Source organism: Crocuta crocuta, unplaced genomic scaffold (assembly GCF_008692635.1).
Source record: "Crocuta crocuta isolate KB4526 unplaced genomic scaffold, BGI_CrCroc_1.0 scaffold189, whole genome shotgun sequence".
NCBI lineage: Eukaryota > Metazoa > Chordata > Mammalia > Carnivora > Hyaenidae > Crocuta > Crocuta crocuta.
In genome coordinates, this window is record NW_027551564.1 from 2,404,222 (window position 1) to 2,429,124 (window position 24,903).

Below are 24,903 nucleotides of genomic sequence, written 5' to 3' on the forward strand. Positions count from 1 at the left end.
GCCAGAGAGAGCACACAGTGGTGAAAAAGGAATCAGCAGTACTATCAGACCAAAATCCCAGAACTTCAGTCCATAGGAAGGAAATGTGCTGCCCTCAGGGCAGGTATATTTCACTGGACACTCTGGAAATTGAGGCTGGAATGCTAATTTACCCAAACTTCCAGTTGATTATAATACACCACATTGAATAACAATTACAGCTCTCAAGAGAGGTCCTAGGAATCAAGAATTCACCCCTAGAGATCCGGCTGGACTGGGGAAATTTTAAGACTGGGTTATCTTTTAAAAGTTCGTAACTCCCAATGAACTGATGTTCTTTTTCATACTCTGCTGGCCATTTTAAAAGGTGGATTTAGGAAGTGATATTTCACATTTATGCCATCACCAACGCTTCCTAGCAATTAAGAGTCTTTAGGTCTTATCTCTGAATAAGATGAAAATCAAAATTGTAGAGCTCCAATCCCATAAATTTCATAGCCAACCCGAATCACTAGCAGGAAGTCAGATGGCTGATAAAGTAAGTTTGACGGGACAGGAATGACAGATCTATTTCCACACTGGGGATTTATGAACAAGTACCGTTCCCAGATCTCCGCGGAGTTCATACTTTCCAACAAGGTTATCTGCTACTTTTCATATGCCCAGGGCAGAGGCTCCTCCAGATTTCTTTGGAGCTTTGGGTAAATTTTTGTTCCTTGACTTTGCTGTGCTTTGACAAAGCTACAAGAGGAAAGTATGCTGTAAGGATAGCCTATATCCCTTCTTGTGTCACTGAAGCTAACATGTTGATTTTAAGTAAAACAAACACACGCGGAGTGAGAAAGTAATGAGGTGACTCATTTTGCAAGTGAGAGATAGGAAAGCCACCTGTAAGTTTCTGTAAACCAGGAGTGTAAGACTTTGGTCTGACATAACCTCAACTGCTAAAACAGTAATACTCTGGCTACTGAATTCTTTTTAATGGTTTTCATGAAAATCAAGTGGGTTTTTAAGAGCTGGTAGGTCAATCTCTCAAAACCAAAATAAAAGAATGAAAGGTAAGCTGAAACATCAAGAAAGAGAAGTTAACACAAGCAAACATGGGGAGTTCAAAATAAGCATTTTTAAAAACTTATGAAGTATGGAATGAGCTTTCGGGTTTCATTTTTTGTAAAAAACTTGAAGGAAGTTTTTGTACTTTACGTCTTATGTCCCAAATGAGAGCACAAGCCCATACACAGGCAGGTCTGGCCCATGGTTACCACAGATATTTTGCAAAGTAGCAACGAACATAAATAATTTTCATAAGGCTGAGCTTTTGCATTTATTAAAATTAAACTCCAGTCATCTCCTAACATTCAAATTACTGTGACAAGTTAAATGTTCCACACTCTAACCTAGTTCTATTCCTGTTTTCATCTTAAGTGAGGTCTACCATATAACCATTTTGTGAGGCCAAGATGGAGATAGTACGTTGTCAATCTTAAACTCATTTTCAAAAGGATGCACAGGTTCACATTTCCACATCTATAGAGCTTTATTAACAAGTAAAACACATGTCAGCATGTTTTATATATGGGCAACAACATTCTCACAATAATTGATACATCATCATCTAACAGTTGACTTTATCAAGAATGAGATTTTTAAAAATAATACACTAACATTTCATATGACTGAAGAATTAAATAACTAATAAACAATTAACGTAACATTTAACAGCAGTTAAAATATAAAATCTAATTGTTCACTATTTACCATAAGCTGGAATCATTCCAGTACAATTTCTATTAAAAAAAAAAAAAGATACTGTGCATATTCTAAAGGCCAGCCACATGGCCTGGCTAGGAAAGGCTGTGACAACCAACAACAGTTAGCTCCTGACCTAGTACTCTGACTCCCTCTCCCAAAGGGCAGTGGGCTTAGGCAGTCCACCTCCTGGTGAAAGGTACAGCTCTATATAGAGTGATCATATAACTTATTCTCCTTTTTAGGACACTTTTCAGAGAAGAGGCACTATTTAAACTGAGAAAACAAATAATCACGACTGTTTCTGAGCAAACTCAGGACACCCGTCACTCCAGTTAAATACAGTATCACATTCACTACTGTTAATTTTGTGCTTTGGGGGAGAGCAAGGACCAGTTGAAAAAGAAATGCTAAAGTAAGAAACCCCAATTTTTTCTCTCCAATTGGACTTTCTGGATTTCACTTTTCCTGTTATGAAAGGTTTTGCTGGAAATTAATTATTGCTGTCTTAACAGGTTAAAATTTATGAACAACCTCAAAGGCAAGGGAGATATCTCACAGACTCAAAAGGGTAGAGATTAGTATTTTTTTTTCTGTTAAACGGAGATTTTTATTTTAACTGAGTATAAGATCTTTTAATTTCAAATTTCTAATTCAATCCTGAACACACTGTACATAAAAATGTATTTTTACCTTAAATTCAGTTGATTTCATAGATACATAAAAATGGATCATCCTGGCCTTATGTAATCAAAATAATTTAATAAATATTGTCATTAACTTCCAAGCCCCAATTCATATTCATTGAAAAATCATTTAGACATCCTGACAAAGATTCCAACTTGTGAACTTTAGGACAGAGTAAAAAGGCAGCTCAGACTCCCCCAAACACAGCAGCAGCTGCTCTACCCAAGCTCACAACAAATGAAGCAAATGTTTTTAAAACTGATTGGATGATGAGATTTAAGGCTACCACTGAATTGTACCACTTAGAGAGCATCCAGTAACATGCACACTTGAACCTTACAGATTTGAAAGGAAAAAAAATCCCAATAGAAAATGAAGTTTTTGATGTTGGACCAAAAGTGACACATCCATAATTAGAAACCAAGTATAAATACTACAAGAAGTAAAATATTACATTTTAATATAGTGATGTGATAGCTGATCTAGTAAGCTAAAATTACCATATAGGGTAGCTTAATTTCACTTAAAAATTACCACAAAAAAAAAGTACAGGTGTACAGGAACTTAACATGAGATAAAGAAGAGATCTAGCATGAGGTTACATTTCTTATAAGTACATTCTAATTTTAATTTCCAAATCAGGCAACTAAATTAAATATTTTGTTTTCTTTACCCCATGCTACTGTTTGACCTCAAGGGGGTAACACAGGTACCTCAATCAACAATAAAAATTCTGTACAGGGAGAATGAATGATGAAAAACAATAGGACGCTCAATTAGCAAAACAAAACTGCATGTTTTATTTATCAAAGACAATGAAATAAATCAGAAAATACAGAGAAATACAAAAGAAGTTATAAAGTATAACTTGTTTTTTCAGAAATGGAAAAATGTCCCTGAATACTTTTAGATGTATTTTTTAGTAGTAGTCAGTGTCAAATAATAAATGAGCAACCAATTTTATATGTTTTAAATATCTGTATTAAATGATTTTTAAGTTTAAAAGAGGATATAATTTCTATCATTTTTAATGTTGGCATCCAAAAGCAAAAATATAACTGAAAATAAAACAGATGAGACATAAAATGATTTGCAAAACAGCAGTAGCTTATGAATATAGATTCCAGTTGTAATAATGGTCACAGACACACATATTCTGGCAACACACATATACACACACCACATCCCCATATTCCACACATTTCCATAATTTGAAAACAAATTATTTTGCATATCTCAATTCAAGATATGATTTTTATAGATTAATCCTACAATCATAAAGTAAGAAGCTATTAGTACAAGTTTTGATTTGCTTTAACAAACTAAACAGCTAAAGAAAAAATTATGACAATGATAATTGAAAGATACTTTTATTGGCTTTTTAAAAGACAAATGCAAATGAGACTATCTTATTCAGAAAATTAATTTTCAAAAATGTCTTAAATGAAATAAATACATCTAATACAATCTCTTCCTGCAAGAATCTCTAAGATGGCAATGCTAAAAACCACACTTCTCAATTGAGAATCCCTAAAACTAGCATGTCCCTTAAAAAAAAAAACAACAGAAAGATTTTTTTATGAAGGACATGTGGAATACCCACACTTTCTTAAAATTTGTCCTAAAACAAACTATCTTTAACACCCAGATTTTCTCTATATATTAAGTTCCCTTAATTTTAAATTAATGAAAAGATATCCAGACCATTTCTAATCAAACAATGCAGAAAGTAATTTATGCATGGTTATTTACAGAAAGAGTATGCTAAATAACGTAAATATCATGTTCAAAAATTTGACAAAGCTTTTCTATAATCAGCACTGCAGGTTTCAAAAACCTATACATAACAAAGGATGTGTCATGTGTAGAGTTACTAGATGAATCTAGAAGCCAGAAACTAAAGCATTTGACATGGTTAATAATTCCATTTTTATTATACTAAATGTCAGGTCAGAAGTCAATGGCATTTACATGCTGGAAGACTATTTTTCACTCATCTCTTTCAATTATATCAAACACTGATTAACCAAATATGACTGGACTTCACTGATACAACTTTATGGTCTCTTTCAAGTATATGCAAATCTTTTAAATGGGCACATATGCAAATGTGCAAAACAAATGAAATATAAATATTTAAGAGAATGAACAGAATTGCTTTAAGCATAAACCACCCTGCCATTCAATTCTGAAGATCTATCTTTTCTTCACTAATTTGTCTTCTGCTTTTAGTAGTCTTCTATCCTATTAAAGTTGTAGGTTTACAGATGATCTGGAAATTTCACATTGATATAAGAAAAGAATGTCTGGTCGATGTAGTCTAGGGACAAAGAAAGAATTAGTCTTAAAGTATATTAAAGTGAAGTTATCTAAATGACAGTACAAACACCCATTTTATAGTAGTAGTACATCAAGTATATAATGTTCTTTTGATAAATGTGACATAAAATAGCATATATCAGAATATACTCCAACATTTAAGCTTCTATAGGAAACTAGAAAATATTTACATTATAGACTCTTAAAAATGCAAACAAGATAATCACACTGAATACTCACAGAATGTCATTTAAATTAGTAAAATTACTTTGCCTTTTTCTTACATACAGATGCACTCTTAATGTTATTGCTTGCAAAGACATTTTAGTGGCTAAAGAGAAAATGTGACATCTTCTAGGTAGACGTAAAAGAGCATTTTTAAAAAATATTTATTTTTGAGAGAAAAAGAGAGCACACACCCGCGCACACCAACACACAAGTGGGGAGGGGCAGAGAAAGAAGGAGACCCAGAATCTGAAGCAGGCTCCAGGCTCCAAGCTGTCAGCACAGAGCCCAATGCAGGGCTTGAACCCACGAACTGTGAGATCATGACCTGAGCCTAAGTTGGACACTTAACCAACTGAGTCACCCAGGCACCCTGAGGTAAAAGAACATTGAAAAAGATACTTTAATATTATCCAGAAATACAACTATATTCCCTCTACTCTTCAGTAGAAATAAATTGTATTAGATAATGTAAAACTCATAAAGTTTAAGTGCTCAAATAAAAAACCATACAATTTATTTATAAAAAGATACTTAGTTATAGTAACTGAAACATTTTGTACCTGTAGATAGACACAGAAGTGATTTTTGCTTATGCAGTTCAAATACTTCAAAAGTTCAAGTCATTTATAGACATGATGTATATGTTCTTGCTTTAAAAACATTATGTGTCTCCCTCTCTCTCTGCCCCTTCCCCACTCATGCTGTTTCTCTGTTTCAATAATAAACATAAAAAAAATTTAAAAAAAACATTATGGAGGGAAAAGATATTTGTAAGCCATATATTCAATAAGAAGTTAATATCCAAAATAGTTAAAGAACTCATATAACTCAGTAATTGAAAAATCAAACAATCCAATCAAAAAATGAAAAGAAGATCTGCAGAGACATTTTTCCCAAAGATATACAGATGGCCATCAAGCATGTGAAAAGATGCTCGACATCACTATACATCAGGGAAATGCATATGAAAATCACAATGAGATTATCACCTCACACCTGTCAGAATGGCTATAATTAAAAAGAAACAAGTATTAGCAAGGACATGAAGAAAAGGGAAACCTTGTGAACCGTTGGTGGGAAGGTAAATTGAGGCAACCATGCGAGAAAACAGCATGGAGGGTCCTCAAAAATTAAAAGAACTACCCTATGATCTAGCAATTCCACTTCCAGCTATCTATGTAAAGAAAATGAAAACACTAATTTCAAAAAGATATATGGACTCCTCTGTTAACTGCAGCATTATTTACAATAGCCAACATATGGAAACAACCTAAGTGCCCATCAATAGATGGATGAATAAAGATAAGGTGTCTAAAATGTAATACTACTCAGCCATAAAAAAGATCTTGCCATTTGTGACAATATGGGTGGACCTTAAGGATATTATGCTAAGTGAAATAAGTCAAAGAAAGACAAATGCTGCATGATTCACTTACAAATGCAACCAACAAAAACAAAAACAAAAAAAACCCCACAAAACCAAAAACAATAAAACAACATGCAGACTCATAGATACTAAGAGAGTGATGGCTATCAAAGAGGATGGAGTTTCGGGGTAAAGGGGGCAAAATGGGTGAAGGGGATCAAGAGGTACAAACTTCCATTTACAAAACAAGTAAGTCATGGGGAAGTAATTGACAGCATGGGGAATACAGTCACTAATACTGTATAACCTTGTTATACATCATACAGATGATAACTAGACTTATTTTGATGACCAGTTCACTTATACAAATGTCAAATCACTATGTTATATACATGAAACTAATATAATATTGTATGTTAACTGTTTTTCAAAAAAAAAAAAAAAAGAGCCTACTACAGAAAGTAGAGATACAAGGTCCCTTCATGTGAAGATTACTGGTTGCACACGGCCTCCAGAAACTCACTGGATAACTGGTAAGAAAACCTTGCTCGTGTCTTTATTCCCTATTATTCAGGTTGAAGCCTTCACTACTGGGTCAAACTGACACACTTTAAGAAAAGAGTGTATCAGAGCTCACATTGTCTTCACACAACTTTTACTCTTGGATCTAGTTTGTTAAGATCAGTGCGTAGAAAATTACTTTTTAATCACAAATTTGGGGGTTTTTTTTGCTTTTTTCACCACGTGTGAATTTCACATTGTTTCATACAAAGTGCCCATCCCTTCTGCAGAAGTCCCTTGTCCTGTTTTTTCAAGCTTTTAAATTTTGTGCTAATGGTTACTTACATCCTATGGTTAATCTTTAAAAAAGAAATATAAAAAGTCTGACTTAAAGTTTGTTTATTCATTATATATTTAAAAAACTAAAATTTATGAAGAAATCTAATTTTTAAAATCTACCTTAAAAAGTTCACAACTTATTAAATTTTCATTAGTTGATTAACAGGATATCAATACATTAAAAATGCTAAATTTAAGTAAACAACATGAGTACACATAATATGCATCTGGTGAATATGAATACATGAAGGAACATTACTATATTAATATTTCTTACCTCTATAATAAGAAGAAATATCTTGTTCTATGAGCAGCTGCCATACTCTCAGACATGTTTCTGACTTTTAGATAATTAACAAATCCTCTGAAGAAAAGCAGCAGGCCTGAGAGGTTAAAATAATAGCTACATTATGTTCTTACACAGAGGGGGCACCATAAATTTAAAATAGACAATTATAAACAAGGTCCTCTTGGCTTAAATAATTTAATCTGTAAAATTCCATTCACTCCATAATCTATTTTATATGAGAATGATAATCCCATCATGGAAAAATTTAATAAAAGTTTACTGCCTCCCAAAAATTCTTTCAGTTTGTTAAGTCCAGATGTATCCAGCCATGAAAATCCAGAATTATACAAAAATATACATTTATTCTATTTCTTTAAATAGAAAAAGTTACCTAATCCATTTAATCTGATTCAACTCACAGAAATCCCATTTTTATATGAATTTTTTTAAAAGAATTTCTGGGTTTTTAAGTTTGTTGATTTCAAGAGAGTGAGTGAGCAAGTGCACGAGCCAGGGAAAGGCAGAGAGAGACAGAATCCCAAGTACACTATTGTGGTCAGTACAAAGCCTGATGTGGGGCTTAAATTCACGATACGTGAGACCATGACCTGAGATGAAGTTGGACTAACTGACTCAGCCACCCAGGGACCCATACATAAAACCTTTCAATTAATGGGGCGCCTGGGTGGCTCAGTTGGTTAAGCGTCCAACTTCGGCTCAGGTCACCATCTCACGGTTCAGGGGTTCAAGCCTTGCATCGGGCTCTGTGCTCTCAGCTAGCTCAGAGCCTGGAGCCTGCTTCAGATTCTGTGTCTCCCTCTTTCTTTGACCCTGCCCTGCTCAAGCTGTCTCTGTCTCTGTCTCTGTCTCTCTCTCTGTCTCTCTCAGAAGTAAATAAAAATCAAAACAAAAAAAAATTAAAAACTTTAAAAAGGGTGATGGGCAGGGAGGAGGGCACTTGTGGAGATGAGCACTGGGTGTTAGATGGAAGCCAACTTGACAATAAATTATTTTAAAAAATTTTTTTAAATAAATAAAACTTTTTAATTAATACCACTATTAAGCAAACTAAAGACATATTTACTGATATAAAGTATTCAAGAAAGAATATATATGCATGTAATTTGCTAATAACAACTGTGGGATAAAACCAATAAGCCTGCCTAGCAATATCAAGTGCCTGTCATCTGTGAAATCCACATTTGAAGATATATGTTACATAAATAATTTTAATTATTATTTCTTATTTTCAAGTAATAATAAAAGACTAATTTATAATACAAATTTAGATAAGAAGAATAGGAAAGACTTACAAAACAACCACTCTAGTGATTTCTTAAATGATTTGGGATAGCTTATTGTATCTATTTCAGCATTCTTTATAACAGGAATTTTAAATAACAGCCATTTATATAACAGGTCCCCTGAGTAATTAACAAAACAATGCCTGTGAAATGCTTCAAAGTTTCAGATGAAAAATATTAGCTAACTGTAAAAAGCATTAGAATCATTAGTAAATTCTCTGATATACTTATTAAGCACAGAATTCTAAGGGAAACATTTACTAACTTCAGTAATATGAAACTAGTAACGGGGGGTGTAAAACAAAACCGGAAGATATATACACATACAGCTTTCCTCATCAAGAGGAAAGTCTGTCCATTTAAAATGCAAGGTCCCAATCTAAATTTGTACCCCAAATGCAAGACAGTAACCAAAGCACTAAAAACAGCATGGTTATGATACATGAAAAAGATAGGAGACATACAAATAATGACTTAAACAAGTGGTAGAAATTTCAGCTCAGTCGGATCCCATCTGCTTCCCATACCCTAAACTCCTTCCATTTGTGACTCCCGCTCTGAATTCCACCCTCATGCCCTTGCAGATACTGTTCAAAGATAATGGTATTATGATCCAAATGTAAAAGCATTATTGAATAATGTAAACCAAAATTATTTGTGAAATCCCTTCTTTTGTCTATAAAAACTGTTTCTAAGACATATTTTGTTCTGCTCAGGCATTTTCTAAAATAAGGCAGTTCATATCTAGAAACTAATCATTCAGCAGCTATTGTTTCTCAGTCTTCTACAATGTACTCAACATTCTTCTGAGTATATGTGAGAGCAACATTTTTATCATTGATTAAATTTTCATATTTTCCTAAATGCTAGATTGTGGTTCTGATGTGGAAATGAGGTCATCCTCTGCATTCCATTCAGGCCTGTAGCTGTCTTCCTAAGGTCCAATCCTTTCATAATATATGTAGAAGCAAATATACTCGTCTAATATGTTTAAATACCTAACAGACTTTATAGATTTTTTTCACTGTTAAATAAGCAGCTCAATAATCAGCACAGAATTCAGGCAGTCAGAACACAATTGCCAATACAAAACAACTGCCTAAACTTCCTCGCTGGAGTTTGGGTCCCTAACAAAATCACAACACCAGAATAATTTCACTATAATTATTAGAGAAAGAATACAGGATCTTTAGTGACTTTATCTGACTGCAAGAATTTGTTTTCGTAAAGATCCTAAAGATCCAAAAGCAGGACCAAACAAAAACTCAATGAGAACACTGCCACCTACTGAAATGCTATTATTTTCTGGTACAATAATAATGTTACTAGAAAAATGTGAGCTTTTAAACTTGAGTACATTCTTCATGTCAGTAAATAAATCTGAAATGTGGATTAAAGGCATCATGTGATTTTAAGATAAACTTATCATACACCTAAAGTGAAAAATCACCAGGCAACAAAAATTGGAAATCCATAAAATTCATCAATATTAATAAAAAGACATGCCTTGTAAGAAGAAAACTCAACGAAGTACTGTGATCGTTAGGCATGAAGTCTTATGCCTGGCTGATTAATGATTAATGCAGGCTATGCTTCAGAAGTATAAAGAACATTTCAATGTTCCAAAAATAAGTAAATGCACAGAACATCCAACTATCCTACTCTCAACATTTCCTAGGATCGCTAAAAGAAATTATGCATGTATATTTTCCAAAATAAATGCTGAAGACATTTTTTAAATCATTTTAGGATTTTCAAGTTTTATTGTATTTAATTATCATCCAAACACTGATTTTTAAATCGACAGGATCTGGATTTTAAATCCAAAATCTAGAGTGCTATGTATAATTATCCAAAAAGCTGAGATGATTTAAGTGCTTGGATAGGTGAACTTTACAGCATAAAAATCATTACCACCAAAGTTCCAACACAGTGGGTTTACATCTTACAATTTGGGGAAATATCAAAGTTTAACTAAATGCAAATTAAACTGAAATAGGAAGAAACTTACCAAGTACAAGGAATATCCACCAAAGCCAATACTGTCCGTTGAAATATCCAGTAAAATAATCAGAAAACTATGGAATGAACATAAATATATTAACCATATTTATGTACCTGAATTTGAAAATCATAGATTAGCCTCAATTTCAGAATGATGTGCCTCAAATAATCTCTAGCACTTAAAACAACACAAAGAGAAAAAAAATGCTTAATACATTATGGAATACACACACAATTACTTAATACATTATGTAATACATACATAATTACTTGAGGGAAAAAACTCTCTAAAATCTTTTATACAATAGCTAACAAACTTACAGAAAATATTTTAGACACAAAAATCAATTTCAAGATGCTTGTAAGAAAGAAAGGTAAATTCTATGTATCTGAAAATCCAACTTTCTCATTAAAGAGTTCACATGTCAGTTCTTTTTTCATAATCTCTCAAAGCCACAACGACTATCCCAAACACACTACAGCAACCCGCTGCTTTAGATATTAACACCAAAAGCCACATTAGTTTAATCTTATCAGATGGGGATGTTCAGCTGACCTCTAAAAAGAAGAGCTTTTGACCTTCTGTACACCCCCTACTGTTAATCACTGCCAAGAATACTAGGCACATAAAGACCCCCAACTCATTAGACTCTTTTTATTTTCAAACTAGATGCTCCAGTCTTCAGTTCCCAACAGTGAGCTGAGAACAGCTAAATGAACCTTGAAGTGGCATTTCAACAGTTCCTATTAGTGACCAACCACAGTAGACAGTTTTATATGCTCTGTGAAATGAGAGTATGAACAGGCAGATGGGAAGGCAGAGTTTCACGATGGGAAGGCAGAGTTTCACGACACTGAACACAGGTATATCTTCCTTGATTAGACTCTGGACATCATGATTTTAATTATTTAATTTTTTTTTTTTAAATTAAGCTCATTCTCTTCAGAGTTACTTCAGATAATTCTTCCCTATTACCCTCCAGCACCTAAAGAGTGCTCCAAATACTAGTTTTTTGAACGTAATGTATCCTAGTCTAAAAACCATTAAAAATTATGTTTTTTTATCTACTGTTTCCATTGTCTCCATACGGAATCTGACTGAACTAAAAATGATTTTGTCAAATGGAGACTTGCCCTTCAATCTGAAATTAGAAGTATCTATCGCCAACTTTTTTTGGTAATTATTTCCAGCTATGCATTGGTACTTTCCAAAAAAGCATTTTTTAAAATCCTATAGGTTTGGTAATAACCAAAATGCTTATAAATTATAAATAATGTCCTATGGGTTTTAGAGTCTATATGAACAAAAAGAAATAAAGAAGCAAATCAATACATTTAACTAATTTTTAAATATACTGTAGAATATATTTAATAAATAATACTAACTGGCAAGAGACAACCAGAAAAGACCATCATCATTCTTCAGCAAAAATATTTACCAGAGCTAGTCTTTATTTACTTCTGGGTGAAAAATATAATTACCTTCACCTTGAAGTCAAAGAGAGACTTTGTGAAGTTCACTACATAAAAAGGATAAACTAATAAGCTTTTGAAGTCATTACTGAATGAGCAAAAATGTATACCAACAGTCCCAGGGCTAAGCCAAGTTGGTTTTTTTGTTGTTTTTTTTAATGAATAAATCCATCATGTTGACTAGCCAATCGATGCAAAACTCAAATTTTGGAAAATAAATTAACTGACAATAGGAATTTATCTAATTTTATTTTATTAATGTAATATAAGCATTTTATTGTTTACATCCTACTTTTAGAAAGAGTTGTTAGTTTTTAACAAAACACATATGCATTTTCAAACAAATAATAAAAGGATCAAAAGCCCTAGACAGAAATAATACCAGAACTGGCTAAAGAGATTTACGTTAAATCTGAGGCTCATGGCAACACAGAAACAAAAACAAAAGCTGCAGTAGGATTTATAAATTACTTATTGTCTAATAAAATAAAACATCAGGCTTTGAGAAGAAACCGTTTGTCTCAGCACTGAGCTCCACAGGGAATTTACTGCCTGGAACATTATAATAAAAGTCAACATGCAGTGTCATAGAGGCAGTTACAGAACCAGGAGAACAGATACTGAATTGGGACCAAGTTAGATTCTAATCCACAAACTATGGGATGTGAAGCAAGTTAATAGACTTTTTTTAATTCTTAGCTTCATCATCAATAAAATGGCTGCACTGTCATAAGCATCACTGATACAGGTAGTGGGTCAAGAATTTGATGTTGGTAATGAATTCTGCTTGGAACATAGTAAGTACTCAATGAATGGCAGCTATTATTACTTTATACAAAAGATCTTTAAAATGCTTGTATCAATTCTCAGTATACACTAAAAGCATAACATTAACCTTAACTCAGTAGCAGTGTAATCAGGATCTCACAACCCTGAGATCAAGAGTCACATGCTCTTCTGACTGAGCCAGCCAGGTACCCCTCAGTAGCGCTATTATAAAGGGAAACTAAACACTCCTGGTGCTCAAACTTGATGCTAGTATATACCTTAGAAAACTTTGAGAACCCAATGTCTTTGAATTTAAGTTTCCCACTTCATCACATTAACTGGAGTTAATTACTAGATAATCAACCCCCTCTCAAGTAGGGGTACTGTGGGAGAATTAGATGCTAATACCCTTAAGGCGAAGGTTGCATATAATGGACTAGACTACCTTCTTTATAAATTTAGAATACACAAAGTAAATTTAGGAGAATTGAAAAAACAGTCCTCAAATCATTTTGTGTTCTGTGACTAAGATGAGAAATTCTATTTGAATAAAATATTAATTCTATTACTAACATAACCATAACCAATGGACATATCTAACTTCAACTCTTGAGGTTTTTCTAGTAGTAACTTATGCAAGGGCAGGGATCATCTCTTTATATTTATATGCTCCATAACACCCTAACAGATTTCTGCTCATAGTGGGAATCCACTCTACATTTTTTGAAATGAAATTAGAAAAAGAATCTTCCAGGGGGCTGTTCTTACAGTGGCTCTAGTTTTAATCATCTTAGAAGAAGCCATGCAATAGGTCTTACCCAAGAATCAACTGATTAATAACCAAAACCTTAATCTGGTCTGAACAGAGACAAGGTCTGATAAGATTACTGAAACTCTAGGAAGTAGTAAGTTTAAAAATAATGCAGAAACACATTAAATCCAGTTTTAATGTTTTTAATCCATTTGATGATGTAGGTGCATAACTTAAGTGTCTGAAGCACTTAAGAGAAGCTGATGTTTTAGTATGTGACTCTACTGAATATTTTAGGAGTATGTGACTCATTCAATTAGAAATCAATGTTTAATACTACATGGCAATGAGGAAGAATGAAATCTGGCCATTTGTAGCAACGTGGATGGAACTTGAGGGTGTTATGCTTAGTGAAGTCAGGCACAGAAGGACAGATATCATATGTTTTTACTCATATGTGGAACAGGAGAGACTTAACAGAGGACCATGGGAGAGGGGAAGGGCAAAAAAATAGTTAAGAAGGGAGGGAGGCAAACCATAAGAGGCTTTTAAATACGGAGAACAAACTGAAGGTTGATGGGGTTAGGAGAGAGGGGGAAGGGGTGATGGGCTGGAAGAGGGCACTTGTTTGGATGAGCACTGGGTGTTATATGGTAACCAACTTGACAATAAACTATAAATTTAAAAAAAAAAAGAAATCAATGTTTAAATGACTATGATTTGTAGAAGTTATACATTTTATCAATTGTGTAATAGCATTTAAATGTGTGGGTTACTTTTAAGAAAACTTTTATTAAAACAATAAATAAAGGCATTCTTGATCATTCTCCTAGGCCTTATCCTAAAGAAACTAGGGAAAATGCTTTGTAAAAAGGAGCCTAAAGGAGCCTTCAAAAGGCAAAGGTAAAGAGCTAGGGTAAGCTATGCTAACAACACTACTTACTGTGGGTGGAATGGTTACAGAAAATTACTGTGGAATAAGCTGTTATGATGGGAGAACAGAAAGGACTTGCCATTATCTCCCTATACACCATCTCATATATGGTAAGAAACAGACAGAGGGTGAATCCCAGGAACAGTAGAGAAATGAGAAGAAAGGCTGAGAAGGAACATTAAGGGAAAAATGTGAATTCTGATAGTTACCTCAAAGCCCACAGTTTACTTTGAGTTCTTAATACTACTCACCCTCCTCCCAAAAAGAGTGAGAAAATAACTAAATCCATGATAATTTTACTAACCGATAGAAATTTTTATGTTTTGACTGATCACAATAGTCATAGACATAGTTTACTGAGCACATTTGTGCAGTGACTGGGCAAATGCTTTAATCATATCACCTCTAAACCTCACACAAATCCTGAAAGGCAGCTGTTATCAACCCATTAATGAAGAAACTAATGCTCAGAACAATTTAAAAATTTAAGGTTAGAACACTGATATAAATAAGACTCAAACTCAACCTTTTCTGTTTTCAAAGCTCTTTCCACGTAGTAACAAGCTTTCATTTAATAAACTTACAAAATGTTCACCCCACAGAAATCACTATAATAATACGTATAAAAGATAAGAATAAGTCTCAAAATAATTGAATTCCTATATACAAAATAAACATTCATGAACCATAGACAGAATTTCATATACTTTAATTTTAGAGATAAAAGTAATACACACTATCACAACACTCACCCTAACGATAAGGATCCATTTGATCAATGAAAGTCCAAATCCACATATGGCACCATACCTTCCAGCTATGGTATTGGTGATACAGAAGGATAAACAAAATCCAAGCCAGTTGAAAATAAATGCCACTATAAGCAAGAGAAATAAAAATTTCCTTTAAAGACCACATTTTGGAAACAAATCAATAGAGACATAATATTAACACTACTTTACTGCACAATGCAAATTACAATCCTCTTTGTTTTGACTCTGTACCAATTAAGTCTTCTTTACAGACTCTAGTTTACCTTTTGCAAATGTATCAGTTATTTACCATACATTAACAAAGAGGTAAGCCTGGTTTCTTGTCAGTTTGGCCAAGAGGAATCAATGCTTTAAAATTTATCACTAATTGGTTAAACTGCATTTTTAAACCAGCTAATAAACCAATTCACAAGGTAGCTCTCATGCAATCCCACCCAAGAATCCCAGGTTAAGCAATCAACCAACAAAACTGGATTTTTTAAAAAGTAATATTAAAAATGAGCCACATAATTATAAAATTATTTCCAGAGAAGATACTAGTCACTTCCTCTTCCTCCTACCTAACAAAACCTGTGTATCTCCCTCCTGAAGAATCCACCACCTATAGGGTCTTTATTTTAGGGAAGGCTGGACCCCATACTTAATCCCAAAAGGTGAACCCTGAGTAGTCTGGGGGTAAATAANAAAAAAAATCACAGGAGCCAAACTCCCTGCCAATTTTTTTTTTTTAAATAGGATTTCTGAAAAGCATTCCTCGGTTCTTAAAAACACATCAAGGAGATGAAGAATGGAAGATAGTTAAATAAGAGTGGCTCTAAAGGGGCACCTGGGTGGCTCTCAGTTGGTTAAGCGTCCAACTTCGGCTCAGGGCATGATCTCACGGTTCGTGGGTTCAAGCCCCGCATCGGGCTCTGTGCTGACAGCTAGCTCAGAGCCTGGAGCCTGTTTCAGTCTGTAGCTCCCTCTCTCTGACCCTCCCCTGCTCACGCTGTCTCTCTCTCTCTCTCAGAAATAAACATTAAAAAAAAAAAAAAAAGAGTGGCTCTAAATTGATGACTTGAAGCTGAGTGATAGAGATTGATTACACTCTTGCCTAGGTTATGAATTTCCACTAGGTATAAAGAGATAGATTTTTTTTTTAAGTACTCCTTTCCCCCGGATGTCAAGCTTGGATGTGATACCTGGAACCACTGCAGGGATCTTGCTATCAGCCTGAGGATGAACCCCTAAGTCCAAATGGGCGAGAGAATGGAGAAAATCCAACAGAAGCAGAGCTGCAATACTGACACTTGCTGCAGGGGAGATCTGCTTGTTCATGGATTTTCTGTTTTGTGAGATAATCTCCTAACTATTTAAAATCGTTGAATGAGGTTTTCTATTACTTGTAGCAGAAACCATTCTGACACAGGTCCTTAAGATATAATCAGAGTGCCCTGTGTATAAGACAGTAACATTATCAAAATAATAACAGTAACAATAATCAAACTGCAGATCAATTTGAACAGAACTTTGGTCCTGTTCAGTGCCCATCCATCCTCCTACCTCAAATATCTCCACCCAACTCTCAGGGTAAACAAAGTAAATTACTTACAGAAATACTGACTTTTTCAGAATTCTGAAGACCCAGAGGAAACATTTTAGGATAAGTTTAAATGAAACAGCTATTTCTTCAAAGCAATTTCCCTACTCCTGTAATTTCTTCTTTCCTAATGCATACTGGAACTTCTTTCTCCGAATGCTTTCTTGATCATTTATGGTAAGCTGTGTTATATGTATGGTACAATAGTCAGGCAAATAAATTTTGAAATAAGAGACCTGTGTTTGAGTCACAGTGAACTCACTCACTAGATAAATGACATTGGCCTCACTGCTGACTTTGGTGAGCCACAGTTCTCTGACCTGTAGTACTACTTCACAACGCTGATAAATGGATTAAATGAGACAATGAATTTAAAGAGTTTAACACAGTACAGAAGCTGGCACATGGTGATAGCTAAAGAAATGTTAGCCATTATTACTACCCATACAAGATGGTCTCTCTACAGAATAGGTTGCATCTCTGCTCCCACCCCCCAAAAAATAAAATTCAGGTGACACTACTAGAAATAACTCTTGTTCACACTCCACCTTTTCTTTTTTGTAAACCCAGATACTGTTCAGTACTTTTCTGTCCTCTACATCTGTGTTATCCAGTGCCACCAGCCACACTGCTTCTTCCACTTGCTCCAGGGACCTACCCTGCTCTACACAGGGGGATATTTAAACTTCAATTAATTAAAACCACATGAAATTTAAAATTTAGTCCCTCAATCACACTAGCCATATTTCAAGTGCTCAATGGTCACATCTGGCTTGTAGCTGCCATACTGGACAACAGAGATACAGAATATTTCTATCATCATAGAATATACTATTAGACATAGCTCTTCTACATCTGATTGGTTAATATTTGTGTTATCTATGGACAAAGCATGCAACAGCTTTGTCTATTTAAAATAAAGAATTTGCATAAATAAATAGCAGTAGAGATCTCAACCTATGTGCCATATGTGTGCTAAGACAGACTAGATAGTTACTCTCCTCTTCCTCAGTGTGTGGGTGAGGTCTGGGGCACGAGACAGACTGCCAGCAGCCCTTAGCAACTTATTACTTTATCCCAGTGTGCGTATTACTATATCCCAGTGATGCCCCAGCCTATCATTTTATAAGCATGTCATGTAGTTAAAACACAGGAAGCACTGATGGAGAAAATACAAAATAGCAAAATATTCCAAAAGTTCATTTTTGCTCTGAGCATGTGTACGTTTAGTTTGGGGGAAAATTAATTCAAACATTGTTTTCTTCAAAATCAGATTTACCAGTATCTACTATACATACCACTGTACCCACACCAGAACTAAGATCCAAAAAACAAAAAAGTACCTACTGAGTCATCATGTTTTCTTTCTGCTCTCTGCCAGCAGCAGGGATTCCTATAAGCTGTGCTCATGCAATGTAATGTATTATGGACTGAACCATGTCTCCTTAAATCCCTAGCCCTCAGTGCAACTGAATTTAGAGATAGGGCGTTTATGGAGGTAATTAAGGAAATAAGGGTAGAGCCCTAATCCATTAGGACTGGTGACCTTATAGTAAGAGGAAGAACACCAGAGAGCTCTCTCTTTCCACCCACAGGTAGAAAAGAGACCATGTGAGACATAGCAAGAAGACAGCTGTCCACAGACAGGAAGAGAACGCCTCACCAGAAACCGAATTTTCCAGCACTCTGATCTTAGACTTCCAAAACCATGAGAAAATAAATTTCCACTGTTTAAGCCACCCAGATTTTGTTACGGCAGCTCTAAAACACTAATACATAACTTTATCCATCTGTAACTGATTTAAGCACTGGGAAACAAAGTTGGGAACTACTTGAATGTGGACACATTCAGTTTTTAAAATTTTTTAATGTTTATTTTATTTTTGAGACAGAGAGAACACAAGCAGGGTAGGGGCAGAGAGAGGCAGGGACAGAGGATCTGTAGCAGGCTCTGTGCTCACAGCAGAAAGCCCTATGTGGGGCTTGGACTCGCAAACCACAAGATCATGACGGGAGCCAAAGTCAGAATCTTAACTCTCACCCAGGGCCCCAATAGATTCACTTTTTATGGTCCTTGGCCTATAATATATGAAGTAAAGCTGAACAGGTCTTAAAAGTACAGAAACGGCAGAAGCATTCAATTATGAATCCTCTATGACATGTCTGAATTGGCAAAAAAGAAAATAAACAGGAGCACCTGGGTGGCTCAGTCGGTTAAGCACCCGACTTTGGCTGAGGTCATGATCTCACGGTTCATGGTTCTGAGCCCTGCGTTGGGCTCTGTGCTGACAGCTCAGAGCCTGGAGCCTCCTTCAAATTCTGTTGTCTCCCTCTCTCTCTGCCCCTCCTCTGCTCATGCTCTGTCTCTCTCTGTCTCTCATAAAAAGTTAAAAAAAAAAAAAAAGAAACATACACTAAACCTTAAGTGCGTAAAATCAATAAAAGAAACATGTAGTAGAGGCAGGTGAATGTAACATATCTAAGAAAAAAGAGAAGAACACTTTCCTTTCAGCTTTACTTCATTTGTGCCATGAAACCTAAGACAAAACAAGAAGCTTAAAAGGCACAGGGCACCTAGTCCCCACACAGCAAGGCCCACCATGGAATCCAAAGAAGCAACAGGCTTCTATAACGTATATTCCTTAGGAAAAAGTTAAGATTTGGGGGGAGCAAGCAGCTAGGAAGCAGGGCAATTATGTAAGTAAAGTTAGTAAAGAGTGCAAAATGTTGCTCCAATTACACTTTCCACAGTCACATTCACAGTGCCCTTCTTTGTATGAAAGTGAGTCAGACAGGTTAGTGACATTTAAAAGAAGGCTGCCAATCAGTTTAAATCATGTAAAAGGTAAATTCTCAATTAAGGATGTGGAAGGAGAACATTACTGCTACCTTCACCTAACAGGACTCTATAATTTATAACATTTCACTTATTTTAACTTATTTGATCTTCTCATTAGCCTTTTAAGAAGGGCAAGGTCAGAATTAATTCCATTTTACAGAAGGACAAATTGATACCTATAGCAGCAAAGTGCCACATAAACTCACAAAGCAAGTAAGAGGTATAGGTAGGATATAAGCACCCAAGTCTTTCACATCTTATCTCCCGTGATCTCTTTCTTGCATGTACCTCCCATCTACAGAAAGAGGGTAGCAGGACAGCCTAGAAAGCAATATTGTACACTACAGTTACCCATTCATAAGAGTTTACTTTTAAATTTTCAAAAGCCAAAAAGATGCTTATTAATTACAAGGGGAAAACTTTATAGTAAAGAAAGCTGGCAGACACCACCTTCAGCTGATGAGAACTGACATCACCAGTACTAAATGTAACTAGATCACTGCCTCCTGATATGACCCACTGAGAATGGCACATCGTATCTACGGTATTTGTACAGCAACTGGGTGAATGCTTTAATCGTATCACCTCTAAACCTCACGAAAATCTGGAAAGGCAGCTATTAACAGCCCATTATGAAGAAACTTATACCCAAAACAACTTAAAACTTAAAGTTAGAACAATTGATATAAATAAGACTCAAACCTGATTTTTTCTGTTGTCAAAGCTCTTTCCATGTTGTAACAAGCTCTCACTTAATAAAGTTACAAAACGTTCACACCACAGATCATTACAGTAAGTACAAAAGGTAAGAATAAATCTTAGAAGCAAAGTTTTCTAAACAGAGTCCATTACATTCTTAAGCATTAGAGTTTAAGGTCATTTCCAGACTATCAATTATCAAATGAATTAAAACTTAATTTCTAGCTTTTAACTAACAAATAACTGACTTCCATTCCATTCTCTTAAGAAGTCTGTTAAACAAGCAAGTTAAGCATGTATGAGTATGAGACATTTTGCTGTGATACTTCAAGGGATTATGAAAAGCAAAAGTTTTCAAGGGATGCATATATTTCTTTCCTTACATTTTCTGAACATGAACATGCAATTATTTTACCAAATTTATGTGTAAACTTTTAAGAGACTGAAAAATGTATGTTGAAACAGAGAAGGCAAGAATTAAGCCACTAAAAAGTTTTAACTGAAACATTCTTATTGATATTCACTAATTTTTATTCAGACAACTTATATTACTTGAAATGCTTAAGCTATAAACCATATTAAAGAAAATCTATTCTGACAACCAATAAGCGTCGGTGAGGATGTGGAGAAAAAGGAACGATCACACACTACTGGTAGGAATGCAAACGGTGCAGCCACGGTGGAAAACTATATGGAAATTCCTTGGAAAGTTAAAAACAGAACTATCCAAGATCTAGTAATCACACTACTGAGTCTGTACCCAAACAATATAAAAACATTAATTCAAGGGGCGCCTGGGTGGCCGAGTTGGTTGGGCGTCCGACTTCGCCTGAGGTCATGATCTCACACATTGTGGGTTCAAGCCCTGCATCGGGCTCTGTGCTGGCAGCTAGCTTCAAGCCTGGAGCCTGCTTCAGATTCTGTGTTTCCCTCTCTCTCTGACTCTCCCCTGCTCACACTGTCTGTCTGTCTGTCTCTCTCTCTCTCAGAAATAAATAAAACATTAAATTTTTTTTAATTTAAGAAAAGAACACTAATTCAAAAGGACATATGCACCCCTATGCTTATTTCAGCATTATTTACAATAGCAATAATTTACATTATGAAAACAGCCCATGTGTCTATTGATAGATGAATGGATAAAAAAGATGTGTATGTACACACACACACACACACAGAGTAACAAAAAAAAAAAAAAAATGAAATCTCGGGGCGCCTGGGTGGCTCAGTTGGTTAAATGTCCAACTTCAGCTCAGGTCATGATCTCACGGCTCGTGGGTTTGAGCCCCGCAATGGGCTCTGTGCCAACAGCTCAGAACTTGAAGCATGCTTTGGATTCTGTGTCTCCTTTACTCTCTGCCCTTCCCTGCTTGCACTCTGTTTCTCAAAAACAGATAAATGTTTTTAAAAAAATGAAACCTTGCCATTTGCAACAACATGGATGGAGCTACAGAGTATAATGCTAGGTAAAAAAAAGTCACAAAAAGACAAATACCATATAATATCACTCATGTGGAATTTAAGAAACAAATAAGCAAAGGAAAAAGAGAGAGAAACAAAGCAAGAAACAGACTCTTAACTATAGAGAACAAGCTGATGGTTACCAGACCGGGGTGGGAAGAATGGGTGAAATAGATGATGGGGATTAAAGAGGGTACTTAGGATGAGTACTGAGAATGTACAGAACTACTGAATCACTATACTGTACACCTGAAACCAATGTAACACTATGTATGTTTACTATACTGAAATTAAACTTAAAAACTTAAAAAATTGTTAAATCTACGGTTTCTGAACCATAGAAATAGGAATAGAACAGTTACTAGACAACAGCTACTACTATTAAACAGCTGAGGAAGCATGAAAAGTATACCAAATTGCAATCTGAAGAACAGCCACTAGATGGTAGTGATTACAAATAAATCTATGCTTACCAAAGCAAGTAAGTTCAAACACTGGCCTACAGCCTACCAGAAAAAAATGTATTAGGAAATGAAGTCTGAAAATAATATACAATTTTACTCTTTCAATATTGGAGCAGTACTTGCAGAAGAGGATGCATAAAAAAATAAGGTGTAAAGACATTACTTAGTAAACATGTAGTAAAAGCAGGTGATTTACACTAAATATATTAAATATATTTATACTAATTAATATACCATCACAGGCCAAATAAGGTCAACCACGTGTCTAGGTTACCAAACACAACGCTGTTATGTCAACAAAATGTTTTCAAATCTAAAAGAAAAATAAAGGTTAAAAAGAAGATAGTAGGGTTAAGTGAAACCTAGAAATAGAGAAATAATCACTAAGCTCTGAGTCAAATAATTAGATGGTATTAAATCATGTTTTTATTCCTAAGAAACTGGTATTTATACTACAAATAGTACAACTAATTTAAATTCTCTTTTCCAATTAAGATTTTTTACAGTTTTAACCATTAAAGAAATTAATATTTACCCTACCCTTAGCAAAATATGTGGAGAGACTTAATAATAAAGGTTTACCAGTTAAACTAAAACTAAGAAAAAAGCCAAAGTTTACTAGACTAAGTACAAGACAGTAGTTATTTGTAGCCAAAGTGTCTCTCTGTTGTACCTAACATTGTATCTAACTATAAATTTTAACTAAAACCACTGCATATACATTAGCTGGTTGCCAAGCATAACATAAGTTATGAAATTTGAAGAGAAAATGTAACTACCTTCCCACTCACCTACCCATTTCTGCTCTGAGTGGTTATCTACTTCTATTCTTCAGCAGGTGAAATGAAAGAAAGGAAGCAAGAAATCATTTCAAAATGGAGGATTCATGATTTCCCAGACTCAAAAGTAACTCAGCTCAAGAAGTATTTTCCATTTTTAAATTTGAATATGATACTTTAAATAAGTAAACTATTCCTCAGTTTTGTTTTTTTTTTTATCAAAATAAACTTTATATTTAAAAGGAATTAAATAAGGGGGCACCTAGGTGGCTCAGTTGGTTAAAAGGAATTAAATAAGCATTCTATGAAAGCTTGGTCATTTAACCAGGTTGAGAGTAGAAGTTCACCATATTCACAGTCTAAGAAATTTACTTACATGAATATAGGATTTCCAAACTTAATTTTAGCAATTAAACAATTCAAGTGTCATAATATTTGTACTTTGTATACTTATGCCAATCCCTGTATTAGGAACTGAAGTAATAAGACTATAACACAGTCTTCCCTCAAAGTACAAAGTATACTTTATAAGTTCAGATATTAAACTAAGAATTCTGCAGTATATTAAAAACTCTTACTTAGGTTTTTGGTCTTCTAATTACTTACCATTGCCCACAAAGACGACAAACCTGCATTCTTTTGTATCTCGAATGACATTATTCCAGTTGCCTCGAATATTTCCTTTCCCAACCCTTCTTTCTTGCTTTTTAAAGACACTCAAATGGAAGTCCTCTGCCCCAAAAGCAGAAGTTATAGCTTCATTCTGCATGGTTCTACATCACGGCATGAACTTGTGACATTTCTCATGCAAAAACATTTGGATTAAATATGCTTATATAACTCTATGCAGTCAACATCTAGCATAATGACTGCAATACACAGCTGTAAGTGTGTACTAATTTCTAGGATTTGTACTGTCTCATATGATCACATATCAGAAACAATTTATATTTTACATTAATTAGACACACAGTAACAGTATTTCCCTTTCTTTACTATCTAAATTACTTTAAACACACATGCAGCCAGTATACCCAAAAAACAATCTGGAAATGAAAAATCACTTACTGAAAAACGCCAGCATGAAAATCCCATCATTACCCACTCTGAGCTGGTCTGCATCACTACAGTCATCTCTTGGTTGACACTCTTCCTCCTGAATCTGGAAAACATGTAACATTAGAACAGCTCACTAAAAACTAGCTACAACTTTATTATCTTAAGTATAAAGATAAAAATTTAAATAAAATCAAATGTCCTCAGTTTGTTGAACAGACAAAATGTTACAACGAGTACAATATCTGGCACACAGTAAGTATTCAAACAGATTAGCAACAATTAATTTTTCATGGGCACCCTTGAAAAGGGTTAAACAAAAAAGATAAAAACTGAACAGTGGATTAATGAAAATGATAACAAGAAAGATGTGACTGACGCTGCATTTGCATCTAATGGGAAAGAGGAATTTCATGATAATTGGTGGAGTCTAAATTATATCACCTCTATAGCTGGCAGTTTGGCAATATTTATCAAAAATAAAAATGTACAACCCACAACTATATGGTCAATTAATCTTTGACGAAACATTAAAGAATATCCAGTGGGAAAAAAAACAGTC

At 34.6% G+C, this 24,903-nt stretch overlaps 1 protein-coding gene and 1 long non-coding RNA gene across 3 annotated transcripts in view; one reads left to right on the forward strand and one right to left on the reverse strand.

The window, feature by feature from the left end:
• The window catches only part of LOC144219961 (uncharacterized), a 73,361-nt gene that overhangs the window by 22,546 nt on the left and 25,912 nt on the right, over positions 1 to 24,903 (forward strand). For both annotated transcript variants that reach the window (XR_013331559.1, XR_013331560.1), the window contains exon 2: positions 6,775 to 6,861. This is a non-coding gene — a long non-coding RNA (uncharacterized LOC144219961). The remainder of the gene's footprint in view (positions 1 to 6,774; positions 6,862 to 24,903) is intronic.
• NDFIP2 (Nedd4 family interacting protein 2) overlaps positions 1,498 to 24,903 on the reverse strand; it is a 66,046-nt gene continuing 42,640 nt past the window's right edge. Inside the window, exons 4-8 of the mRNA XM_077750075.1 lie at positions 24,354 to 24,447; positions 15,444 to 15,568; positions 10,773 to 10,839; positions 7,446 to 7,551; positions 1,498 to 4,735 (exon numbers count right to left, since the gene is read on the reverse strand). Coding sequence (XP_077606201.1) covers positions 7,448 to 7,551; positions 10,773 to 10,839; positions 15,444 to 15,568; positions 24,354 to 24,447 — 390 coding nt within the window. The 3' untranslated portion in view covers positions 1,498 to 4,735; positions 7,446 to 7,447. The remainder of the gene's footprint in view (positions 4,736 to 7,445; positions 7,552 to 10,772; positions 10,840 to 15,443; positions 15,569 to 24,353; positions 24,448 to 24,903) is intronic.